Consider the following 13,323-nt stretch of genomic DNA (forward strand, 5'->3'; position numbering starts at 1 on the left):
GTTAAGACTGATAAATCTTGTTAATTACAACCACATTTAATATGGCATAAATAGGCATTAAATGATTCAAATTTATAAAAATATACTTTATTTAGAAAAATAGGTACAATAATTCTAGAATAATTCCATGTTTTATATTTGTATTCTGTTTAACACTAGGATGATTTTCTACAGCTGTTTTCCCTCTCAGTGCTTAAAACTTCATGCAATGTATGAGAATTTTCAATCATATGTATGTAGGTATCTTTATTTTTGAGTATTAATTTCAATAACATATAATTAAGATCAAACTGGAAAGTGAAATTGTCAAAGTGCTTATTATTTTTCAATTAAATTTGGATAAATATAAATATCTTATGATTTTTAAAGAAGGAAAACAGGACGTGATTTCTTTGCGACTCACTGTTGAATATTTTGGTGACTGCTTTCCGTAAATTATCTTTAAAAATCCGCATTTATAGCTAACAAGCTATTCTAATCTTTAGGGAAACTGGAGTTTTGTGGTGAATGTTCAAGTTTGTTATTTTTAATAATAAGGTGCTCTACTTGAAGTTAGGATGTGAAGATTGAAGTAAGTCAAGATAGTTTGTAAATATTAATAAAGTTTAACTAATAATTATTTTCAAAGGTCATGCTACAAGGTCACTGCAATAACAAGTATTGTTTTGTATTGTTCCTATTTAAACTAGTGTACTGAACTGCTTGCAAATCCTTAAATATGCCTCTTATCTTTTTAACTTACCTGTGCAACAAGATTTCCTTCAGGGTTTAGGGGACATTTTCCTCCACTTCCAGCCTACAGTCTGGGCTGGATGTCACTTCTATATTCACCCATGGAGTACTCTGGACATATTTCAAAAATGGCAGTTAATGTACAAAATTATAATCATCTTTTGACTTTTTTGTTTTATTCCATTTGATTTTAAATCCCATGAAACCATGAATGGAATGCTATTTATCCCTAATGCTCCAGTATAAAATAGATATTTAGTAATTGTTAAAAAATAAAGTTATTTCCATATTCCAAAATTTGCATGAAACATTATTCTAGTAGGAATATGAATATTTATTAAATAATTTGATGCTAACACTGTACTTTGTGTACTCTCTTACAGGCTCTTAAATTTGATCTACAATGGAAAAAATTCTCTTTTATCTGTTTTTCATTGGCATAGCAGTGAGAGCTCAGATCTGTCCAAAGCGTTGTGTCTGTCAGATTTTGTCTCCTAATCTCGCAACCCTTTGTGCCAAGAAAGGGCTTTTATTTGTTCCACCAAACATTGACAGAAGAACTGTGGAATTGCGGTTGGCAGACAATTTCGTTACAAATATTAAAAGGAAAGATTTTGCCAATATGACCAGCTTGGTGGACCTGACTCTATCCAGGAATACAATAAGTTTTATTACACCTCATGCTTTTGCTGACCTACGAAATTTGAGGGCTTTGCATTTGAATAGCAACAGATTGACTAAAATAACAAATGATATGTTCAGTGGGCTTTCCAATCTCCATCATTTGATATTGAACAACAATCAGCTGACTTTAATTTCTTCTACAGCATTTGATGATGTCTTTGCCCTTGAGGAGCTGGATCTGTCCTATAATAATCTAGAAACAATTCCTTGGGATGCCGTTGAGAAGATGGTTAGTTTGCACACACTTAGTTTGGATCACAATATGATTGACAACATTCCGAAGGGGACTTTCTCCCACTTGCACAAGATGACTCGGCTAGATGTAACATCAAATAAATTGCAAAAACTACCACCTGACCCTCTCTTTCAGCGAGCTCAGGTACTAGCAACCTCAGGAATCATAAGCCCATCTACTTTTGCATTAAGTTTTGGTGGAAACCCCTTGCATTGCAATTGCGAATTGTTGTGGTTGAGGCGTCTGTCCAGAGAAGATGACCTAGAGACCTGTGCTTCTCCTGCACTTTTAACTGGCCGCTATTTTTGGTCAGTTCCTGAGGAAGAGTTTTTGTGTGAGCCTCCTCTCATCACTCGTCATACACATGAGATGAGAGTCCTAGAGGGTCAAAGGGCAACACTGAGGTGCAAAGCCAGGGGAGATCCTGAACCTGCAATTCACTGGATTTCTCCTGAAGGAAAACTCATTTCAAATGCAACAAGATCTCTGGTGTATGACAATGGCACACTTGACATTCTTATAACAACTGTAAAGGATACAGGTGCTTTTACCTGCATTGCTTCCAATCCTGCTGGGGAAGCAACTCAAACGGTGGATCTTCATATAATTAAGCTCCCTCACTTACTAAACAGTACAAACCATATCCATGAGCCTGATCCTGGTTCTTCAGATATCTCAACTTCTACTAAGTCAGGTTCTAATGCAAGCAGTAGTAATGGTGATACTAAATTGAGTCAAGATAAAATTGTGGTGGCAGAAGCAACATCATCAACAGCACTACTTAAATTTAATTTTCAAAGGAATATTCCTGGAATACGTATGTTTCAAATCCAGTACAATGGTACTTATGATGACACCCTTGTTTACAGGTAAGAAAAATTAAACAAAGTTGTATACTTACTATGCATCTTAGTGTGGGGCTTGTTATTGTACTACTGATTTTTTTAAAATTGGCACTGCTACTCTGTGTTATATAGTATTCCATTTTTTTAAAAAATGTATAACATAAGGCTTGTAAAAGGTGGTGATATATGTGGGGAAATATTTGACATGGTGTTATTTTAAGAGAGTTCAAATTTATACTTAATATTATGCTTGCTTACTTTTTTCCCCTCATCGAAGAGATGTGACTATCAGAGAACAAGACTGATTTATTTTAAAAATTCAAAAACATACCAGAATTTACACATCCACATGAGTGTTCTTTCCTTCAAGGAAGTCACGTTGGGAGGCTATACCATTATCCCAATGATGCTGCCATTGCTCAAAGCACTTTTGGAATTATCTTTAGAACCTTCGTCATACTATTTTGAATATCCTCAGTGGTGGCAAATCTTCGTCTTTTGAGGGTGAATTTGAATTTTGGAAACAAGCAAAAGCCATTTGGAGTCAAGTCTTGTGAATAAGGTGGGTGATCAAGATGGGTATTGCCATTTTTGGTCAAAAATAGGATGTAACTATAAAATAATGAGACTGATTTTTGGGGTGATTGAGTTATGTGCATGTGTGTTGTCTCATGCACTGGTTCTTAAGACGGTTCCAAAGACAAAGTTTGTAAGTATTTTGAGCAGTGAAAGTATCACTGGCATTAAGTATGTAATAGACAATGATGGAGAATTTGCACTTGCTAAAGCATTTCTGGTATGTTTTTCTAAAGTTCAGCCTCATTGATTTATAGTCACATCTTGTCCAATTTTCAGTTGCAAATACACATTTTTACCCCTTCATATAATTTTGCTCATGATAAACTATTATTACCCCTAGGAAATTATGCAAAATCATGGCTTTGAAATATATGAAATACATATATATGTGTGTGTGTATATATATATATATATGTCTTTAAGCTTTTCAGAAATCACATCAGCTAAGTTCCTATGTACCCAGGTGAATTCTTGAAGATAATTTGATTTTCACTCATTTATGGAAATGAGGATAATTTTTAAAATAAGTATAGGCTAGTAGGAAAGAAATAAAAATATCCAAGTGATCAGTCCTGGGCAAGGATCTACCTGGCTGAGTTTTAATTTTCTCATTTCTAAACAGAAGAGATTAGATTAAATCATTTCTAATTCCCTTCTCATCACTAACTGTATGAGGACATAGACTATGATACATGTATATCAGCATAAAGTAGTTTTCTCTTGTCATACTAGGCTCTTCATCTAGGCTTTGGGCTATTTAACCAGTTGTCGATGAAAACCCCCATCCCACCCCTCACCTTCTCATAGCTACTGGACATCCTGTATAGTTTAAGTGCTCGCTTTGTGATATAGGTCAAGTTTGATTTTCCAAATACCAAGAATTTAATCCTCCTATGACGAGTAAATTCTTTTCTACCTTGAGGAATTACTTGTATCCCTCATTCTAATGTTTGTCATTTGTAAAATGTGGACAATACCTATCTCAGAAGGTCATTGTAAAGGTTAACATTTTAATGTGTGTAAAGTGCTTAGTAATGCCTGACATTTATCATGTACTTGATAAATGGTAGCAATTTCAGTCAGAAATACATACTCTGGCCTGAAAGTTTCTTGGTACATTTAGAGCACATTATTTAAGTTCTATAACAGATTAATATTGCTAAGTTTTCAAATTCCTAAAACTGTCCTTTAGGGAAAAAGTTTCAAGCGTTTTTCTCAAATTAATTTTAGTTTAGGTCATATTTGGTTGCAACTGAGAAAAATAAAATTAATGGAAAATAGGATCTGACAAAAAACTTTTACAATGTACTTGACTGAGATGTCAATAAATTTTTATCAAACTTTAGAAAATGCGCTCTAATGGAAATTTTTATCAGTACACAATCGGGGGAGGGATTTATACTGTGGTCAACAGCCTAGCCTTGCTCACGTTGCCAGGATAGTATGACATATATTTCCATCCTCATTTATAGATAAAAAAAAATCTGAGGACCAAGTGTTGAAGGCATTAGAAAAGGATGAGATCTGTGAATAAAACACTTTAATCTTAGTAATTATCTTAGTTATTAAAGATAGATTTAGTTGGTACGATTCCATAACAGCTTATTACTGATTCAGAAAATAAATGCACCAAAATGCATTTCCATTCTGATTTTTAATGTGATTGTCAGTGTTTTCCTTTCCTTCAAATTGCCTTTTAGTCACAGAGGTGTTGTAAGTGCTAAATGGATTTGTTTAGTAGTCAGATAATGTCACAGACACACCTTTCAAAAGCAATTTGTCATAAATGATTTTTTAGCAGTGGCTTTTATTAGGAGTTCTGCTTGGCCAAGCAATGTAATTAGTAAGCTTGTCAAGGCACTGTTAATATAATGCAGATTCCAACAATGACTTTTAGTCATTTTAACTGGGTAAATATAAGATTAGATCATTTTCCTATATTTCATGCTATAAATGTGCTAAAATGAGACAAAACTAAAGTCATAATGACTTTGTGTGTGTGTGTGTGTGTTTTGTTTTGCTTTTAATATTAACGCAAATTCCGTTGTCCCTCAGAATGATACCTCCTACGAGCAAAACTTTTCTGGTCAATAATCTGGCTGCTGGAACTATGTATGACTTGTGTGTCTTGGCCATATATGACGATGGCATCACTTCCCTCACTGCCACAAGAGTCGTGGGTTGCATCCAGTTTACTACGGAACAGGATTATGTGCGTTGTCATTTCATGCAGTCCCAGTTTTTGGGAGGCACCATGATTATTATTATTGGTGGAATAATTGTAGCATCTGTGCTGGTTTTCATCATCATTCTAATGATCCGGTATAAGGTTTGTAACAATGGGCAGCACAAGGTGACCAAGGTTAGCAACGTTTATTCTCAAACTAATGGCGCTCAAATACAAGGCTGTAGTGTAGCGCTGCCCCAGTCCATGTCCAAACAAGCTGTGGGACATGAAGAGAACGCCCAGTGTTGTAAAATTGCCAATGACAATGTGATTCCATCTTCAGAAACTTGTTCGAGTCAGGACCCCTCTACCACTACCTCTGCTTTGCCTCCTACCTGGACTTCAAGCACTTCTGTGTCCCAAAAGCAGAAACGAAAGACTGGCACAAAGCCAGGTACCGAACCACAGAGTGAAGCTGTCACAAACGTTGAGTCCCAAAACACTAACAGGAACAACTCAACTGCATTGCAGTTAGCTAGCAGACCTCCTGATTCTGTCACAGAAGGACCCACATCTAAAAGAGCACATACAAAGCCAAGTAAGTTTCTCACTTTGCCTGCTGAGAGATCCAGAGCAAGGCACAGGTACTCCCTGAATGGAGAATTACAGGAATACTATTGTTATACTAACTCATCGAACACAAGTGGACTGCTCTCTAAAAGAAGTATATCTGTGAATAGGATGTTAATTCAGCCCAACAGATCAGATAGAAATAGTGGAAAAACAACTCTTTCAAATTCTGAGTGGATATTGGAAAGCTCTGTGTAATCTATTATTTCTTTTTAATGAAAAATCATTTTAAGAACTCATATAGGAAATTGGAATTTGGAATTCCAGTTTTATCTCTCTGATACATGGCTAAAAGAGCCCAGGTGGTGTATGAACCTTCTATGGTGCAGTTAAAAAAAAAAAAAAAAAAAAAAATATATATATATATATATATATATGTATATGAAGGTAACAGGTAAAATGGTTAAGGAAAAAAAGCATGACATAGCAGCAGTGCCTTTCCCTATTCTAGGACCAGCTTGAAGATTCTGCAACAGCAAATCACAAAAGTTATCATAAGAAAAAAAGTCTTGCATAAAAAATGATGTTTCCTCCAATTTTACAAAAAAAATCTATGAATAATTAGTATTTTTCAATGAGTGAACTGTATATTTTCTTTCAATGACAGTGATGTTGTCTTTATTTTTAGGAAACTGTAGTTGCTATGTTATTTAAAATAAAGTATTCAATTAGTATACCCAGACAATGTTAAAATAAGTACCCTTCTAAACAACATTCTTGGTTCAGGTGCCTTAATGGTTCTAAGAAATTTCTCTTCTGTGACACAGCTTTTTCAGTGAAAAGGAGAAGAAAATGCAATTCATTTTGCATTTATCAAAAAATCCATTCAGTTTTAAGTCCGAGGCCACAATTTCATGTGCATCTACATGGGCATATGAAAGTGTTTTCATTCATTCAATACACACTTACTGAATGAATGAGTTTTATATAGCTCTTAATGCAAGTTAAAGAGGAAGACAAAAATACAAAACTGCTTTTATCAAAGAGGTGTTTATGTTTATCACCAAGTAAAATAAAATTTTAAAAAACTTCTAATGTAGTTCTCATTACATTTATAAGCAATAAAAGTCATTGCTCATTAAACAGATAGTGTTTTTTCCCTTCTGCACTATAATTCTGTATTAAATGCTTCTCTATTAAAGTAAATCCATTTATTACTTTAACCAAAACCTGTGATAAATTTAATTAGAAATCATCCAAGTGAGAATACATAATTTCTTAAAAAAAACATTTAGTCAGAAAATAATATTGCTTCTTGATGATATGACATTCTTAGATATGCTCCAAAATCAAGATCTGTAGATAAATGTTCCTATTTACTTATTGAAAAACTTAATTATATGCTATCTTAATGGTGTTTTATTAAAGATTCATAAATGGAGTTTACATAAAATTTTTGTTTGTTTACTTATTTTTTTCTGAGAATGAAGCTTGTGTGGTAATTTAGATCCATTACCTTGCACAAAAGAACATGAAATATTAGTCATAATATAGTAAGATAAGTACTTTATATGTAAAAAAAAAAATACTCCCTGAGAGTAAGTTAAATACACAGTAAAATTTTATTAACTCTTTAAGATTACTTGAAATACCATTAAAACATTAGTGAGGAATTTCAAATCATTAGTTAATTTTCTTCTGATAGAGGAATACACAAAAATTTCAGTTGATTTTGATTTGACAAAGGCATGTTTTATCACGTGATTTATCATGATGCTATTCAATAGAAGGCAAGATTAAAGCAGAGATTACTTTCAGTGCCAGTCTTGGAAAAAAAAATGACCCAGTGGGCATTTCCTAAATTTCTTCTTGCCCTGCTTCCCTTGTTGAAAAGTTTGCCTTTCCCATTTGCAGTCTAATCACCCTCAGGTTTGTAGTTCTGCTGAGGAATAAATGAGGTCACCTGTGTGATAGTAGTTCATGAAATCAAAAGCACTGCTCTAAGTGAAGTGTATTTTCCACATTATTACTATAATAATTCTCTAATTCCTGTTAAGTATTTTTAATTAACATCAATTACATAATTCTTTGCAAGTTGCTGATTAATACTTTTCCTCTTTTTAGATTTATCAGCACAGTGATAAAAAATCTTGAACATAAAAACGCTTTTAAGATTTAAATAAATTCCCAAAGGTAGTATTTCTGGAATTAAGAAAGTTGAGATCAAAGATAAGGAGACCCTGAAATCATACCACATAAGCAGCTTTTTAGCATCTCTACTCCAAGCTACTGATGAACTTGTTTTGTATTTTCCAATTGCCTGTATGTTTAGAACTCAATTTCCTGCTTATGTTTCTAATGAAATTTTGATTAAGTATCTGTTATTTCTCATACATATTTAAAGCTCTGTGATATATAATCATGTAAAATTTATTTTGTTTGGCTAAAAAGACTGACAATAGTTTAATTTTGTATTATTTTTACTGGACCATTTTCAGGATGTGTTAGATAATGCTTGAACTTCTTAAAAGTGGTAAAAGGTGAATTTCTAGCCTGTGTTCCTGTCTTTCAAAAAGTTCATATTTTGAGAGATCAACAAAAGATCAGCCTATCAAGAAGGTCAAATCATTTCTGATTTATTTATAAGCATATGAAGAAATTTTGTTTAGGGCAGTTTCAGTGTGAAGTGACTGAACAAGAAATCTATGAGAAAGTTGGTGATAATTTGTGTTACCTATTATAATGTCTAAAACACCATAGTTTCTTAGATGAATGAATGAATGAATGAATACATAAATAAATGAATGGGGGCAGGGAGAAAGGTGTGGTAATAATAATTTTGATTATTTAACAAAATGGAGATTTGTGATCCAAAATGGAGATTAATATCCAGATATTATATTACCACAAGCAAGAAATTGTACTTTTTTTTGCTTTTCCTTCTGTCATTTATTGCATTTCTAATTTGGCCAGACATATATACATGATCTGAAGCACATGGTTTGCTGTTTGGTGTTGCTGACTATAAGCAGATTATATATATATTTCATTTTTTACTTCCTTGCACTTTATTTTTCTGCCATTTTTAGCCATTTTACACTATGATTGTAGCTTGTTCAGTGTGAAAACAAACTAACAAAATACTATGTTTGCCATTAAGCATATTTTAACAGGCATTTACTCCAAACATTTTTTAAAAGAATGTGTTCCTTTATTGCTTTTGTTTCTTTTGGATAATTTGTCTCTCAATCTGAAAATGCCAAACTGCTATCATAGTAGTGTCATAAATGGATAAGGATGCATTGAAGCATTGAGTTTGATTTGATGGATATTATTTATTTTTAATCTACAAATAGATGAATACATAGTACATTCAATTCAACAACTTGAATTAGATACATTAATACTCACACTGTGGACAATTTATTCTTTAAGTTAATGGAGTCAGTTGAAGTCTCAGTAAACTATTTTATGCTTTAAAAGAGTTGATTTGTAGATATATTTTACTACAAAAAATTTGTAATATAAGTTTTGAACCATTTTAAGCAATCTATAAATATAACAAAGTTACTCTCTGAAAGATACATACTTTCACAAATATTTAAGGAAATTTAAAAAATTAAATCTATTCCATTTGTCAGCAGGAATCTCTTTGTCTTTTAGTTCTTGTGAGTATTTTCCTTCAATTTAAAGCACTCATAAATTTCTTGCTTCCAATATGAATTTTAAATATTTTATTTCCTTGTATTTCTGAAAAAAACTATTTATAAAGCTAAAAAATTTAAGAGTAATTGTCTTTCAATTCCTAAATTTTAGTATTTCCTCTCTGTTTATTCACAGTAATAAACTTAAAAAAAAATCCTTAATATGCTGGTAGTTAAAATCCTGTAAACATAAATCATCTTCTTGTAGGTAGAACTGTGAAGGTAATCATACATTTCTTCAAAGAAGACAACAAATGACAACAGATATGAGCCTGCTGTCTTCTCGGCATGGCTGATTTCCAATTGCATTTTATAATGCTAAGGAGACAACGTTTGTATTAGAAAGAATGAAGACTATCTACTGTCTTTCCCTTGCTTAGCCTTCCCTTGTGTCTCAAGAATAGTTTAGTGTTTCTACCTTAACAGTTTGTAGTTCTGTGTGAGTGTGTGAAGTATTTTGGGAAAAGGTCTTCGGCATAGGGGTGGGTTGGAATCGAAAAGGATATTTTTCATTATCCTCCTAGGTTATTAATGATAAAAATAATTTACCTTACATTGTTAGTGACATTGAATTAAATTTATGGATAATAAATATGTCATTTTAAAAATTGCATAGAGAAAAGAGAAAATAGTCAAAATCAATAACTGTATTTTTATAATAGTTTCAGAGTTCTGTCATTCAGTTTACTCCGTCCTCTCCTTCCGGTGCTAGGTAAATATGAGGCTACTTCAAATAGCTCAGAAGGATTTGTAATGTATTTTTCTACAAAGTTTTTGAAGTACACTCATACGCTAGGATTAAAAATACAATTAATTTGTCAAGTGTTTTTCTTTTTTTTTAGTTTGTTTTTGAAACAGAAACAATTCTTATAGCAGTACAGGAGACCACTTAAAATAAAAAGAATTGTAAACATTACTGTAATTGATCCATCCTAAAAACGTGATGTTATCTGAAGTAGGATATAGAAAGCAACATAAAAAGTAACTGGGAGTATATTTAAGTACTAAATTACCTCATTAAAGCAATGTTAATGCATTTGCAACTTTATCAAATTTTACAAATAGTGAATATAACAAAGTAATCAGTGTACCATTGCCTTCTAATTATATACAGCTATTTTAAAGTCAAAATTAGAATCAAAGTTAACATAAAATTAATATGTACATTGCATGCATTCATATTTCTTCATATGTACTATATAAACATCGATCTAGGTACATATAATACATAGATTTATAAATATCTATAACTACAAATTAATCAATTAAAATCTTAATTTTTGTCCTGTTATACATATTAGTAATTTTTAAGTAATGTGACAAAATTAGATTAAAATAGACTGGCTATCAGAGAACTTCTCCCAGAAAAACTGCACAAAATATACTTGCCATTTATCAGAAAACAATGGAATATAAACTCTCTAGTACAATTTTTAAAAAATTTTTCCTAAGTATAGCTATCTCTACAACCTAACTAATTTCATCCATTCTTTTCAAATTGGCGTTATGTTCGTGAACTTTTAAAAACAACAAAAAATATATATATTTAAGACGTTCAGTAGAAAGCCATGAACCTCTTTCATTTAAACTACTTGTGTTTGGAAGTGGTTGCACATTTAATCTTACCTGACCCATGGGCTGTGTAGATATCATGATTCTGCTCCAGAATATGTCCAATAAATAATTATTTGAGTGAAGTGAAGGAACTTACAAAATATATTGTGTTGGCTCTACCATCACACAATTCTCTAATCATTCTTTCTCTATAAGGTGAATATGTCTTATCATTGGTTTCATGTAAAACTTAATCTCCAGTTGTCATTGTAAATTTACATAAATATTTTGTGCTGGAGGTTTTGAAAAGACATATTTTTTTCTTAGTCTCATCACACTCATCTGTGAACACTGAGAATACCTTTTCCTTTAGACACCTAGTGTTTTTTGTTTGTTTTTATTTTAATTGTTGTGTCACTTTAAAATGATTAGGAGTAATGGCTTACAATGATGTTTTGAAAACAAATGGAATGTGTGGTATGCAGGGATATGTAATGGTATTAAATATTTGTAGAAATGGGAACATACATATGGACATTTAAAAGTAGAATGTTTGCATTTAGAACATTGTTTCACATAAAGATTAAATGGGTATGTGGTAAAACATGCTATTGTTTGGAGTGTGGGTATTAAATGATGGTTAATATTGTAAGTGATTACTCCATGTGGTAAATACAGTTAAACCATATTTCTTGCTTTGAATTCTTTTTTTCTTGATGTATATTTCCATATTAATCACATAAAACTATATAGTTGAAATGTTAACTGTGAGTAGGGAAAATAAGCAGGAACCTGATTTTCTTTTTAAATTTCGACAGGAAAAACACACTCCATATTGAAAATCTCTCATTTTAGTTACTAGAATGATACATTCTAAAACTTCTACCTTTATAGTATTATGTATCAGGAAGTAGCAATAAAGAACTATGAAATGTTATAAAAGTCGATTGCAATTAACCCAAGAACTGGTAAGTTAGAAAAAAAAAGAAAAAAGTTTGGATGAATCTTTAAAAGGAATCTTACCAAGATTTCAGTGAGTAGTGTTTTAGGTTCTGTTTCTTAAAAAATGAATTGTTCATGACACTGAAAATTTTATTCCCAGATGCTTTGCTGACTAATGTTGACCAGATTGCCCAGGAAACACAGGTGAGATTCTTATTACTTGTCACATACTTCAACACTTAAGTGGGTACATTCTTTTATAAGTGAATTTTTAATTTTTGGCTTGCTAGTTTGTGTAATTTGTTGAAATTTTCCATCAAAACTTACTTGGAATGCTCAACAGTGCAGACTGAAGTTCAATTTGGTTAAGTGAAATTCCAGTTCCTAAAGTTAGACGCTTTTCTGATTAACTGAACACTTCTGATTCATCCTGTAAGCAATAAAGGTGATACTAAGAATGCTCTTTGCTATTTGGTCACTCTTGTTATCAGGCATGATATAGTGCATTTTTACAAATATTTCCAAACATGAACGCAGTAGCTTGATAAAAATGAGTTCACGCCTATCCTTGACCCCCACATCCTAATAGGAGCCGAGATGATACATATTCCTGGATGAAAACAGGTGAGCAGAAGTGTTTCACCGTTATCTAAAGTGAACGAAGCAGCTTTAAAATAGAACAAGAGACTACACATGAAATACTCATGATATTCCTTTTGTCAGGAACCAATTACTCTTCTTGACTTTTTGTTTGTTTGTTTCTTTTTCTTTATTTTTTTCTTTTGGAGTTTCAAACAAGTATTTGATTCTTGCATTTTAAATGGACCAAAAAGTGTGTTTCCAGAGCAGAACAGCACTTTAGCAATCTGTTCAAACAGCTGGAAGCATCAGCCATTTGCTTGAGGTTTGGCACAGAAAAAAATATTCTGCTTTTAAAAGTTGTAAAAAAGGCCACTGATTTATTTGTTTGTAGTAAAAATAGGGTCTTGTTTTTTTAACATTTCATAGTCAAAAGAACAATAACTTGATCAACCTTTCAGGGTGTTCCCTAAAGAATTCCATCCCCAAATCAAACAAAATGTTTTCATGCATCATTTGTTTACTGAATTTAGGATCCAATTCTTATGTTGCAAGAAAAGAACAGATGCCTCACTGGAAACAATCAATGGCACAATGTCTGGCACATGCTTTGTGTTCTGTTGTGTGTACTGAATTGACCTGCATGAAAATGCCTTGTTTCACCACCACTCCCTTTTTATTCTCTCTCTATCAATCTTAACCTCTCTCTCCCTACCCTTCACCTGTTTCTAT

General features: G+C 32.3%; 1 protein-coding gene across 1 annotated transcript; it reads left to right on the forward strand.

Moving 5' to 3' along the window:
- The first annotated feature begins 1,135 nt into the window (after positions 1-1,135).
- LRFN5 (leucine rich repeat and fibronectin type III domain containing 5) lies at positions 1,136-12,255 on the forward strand. The gene is made up of 3 exons (XM_063090128.1): positions 1,136-2,520; positions 5,131-5,840; positions 12,173-12,255. The coding sequence occupies exons 1-3, from the start codon at positions 1,136-1,138 to the stop codon at positions 12,253-12,255; spliced, it is 2,178 nt and encodes a 725-aa protein (XP_062946198.1).
- Positions 12,256-13,323: the final 1,068 nt, after the last annotated feature.

Source organism: Cynocephalus volans, chromosome 3, assembly GCF_027409185.1.
Source record: "Cynocephalus volans isolate mCynVol1 chromosome 3, mCynVol1.pri, whole genome shotgun sequence".
In the NCBI taxonomy this organism is placed as follows: Eukaryota; Metazoa; Chordata; class Mammalia; order Dermoptera; family Cynocephalidae; genus Cynocephalus; species Cynocephalus volans.

What these genes read in the sequence shown, in the direction of transcription:
- LRFN5 (XM_063090128.1), top strand. Translation starts at nt 1,136, where the DNA reads ATGGAAAAAATTCTCTTTTATCTGTTTTTCATTGGCATAGCAGTGAGA. An exon ending in GATGACACCCTTGTTTACAG is followed by an intron (nt 2,521 to 5,130) that starts GTAAGAAAAATT and finishes GTTGTCCCTCAG; the next exon opens with AATGATACCTCCTACGAGCA. An exon ending in AAGAGCACATACAAAGCCAA is followed by an intron (nt 5,841 to 12,172) that starts GTAAGTTTCTCA and finishes TTTTATTCCCAG; the next exon opens with ATGCTTTGCTGACTAATGTT.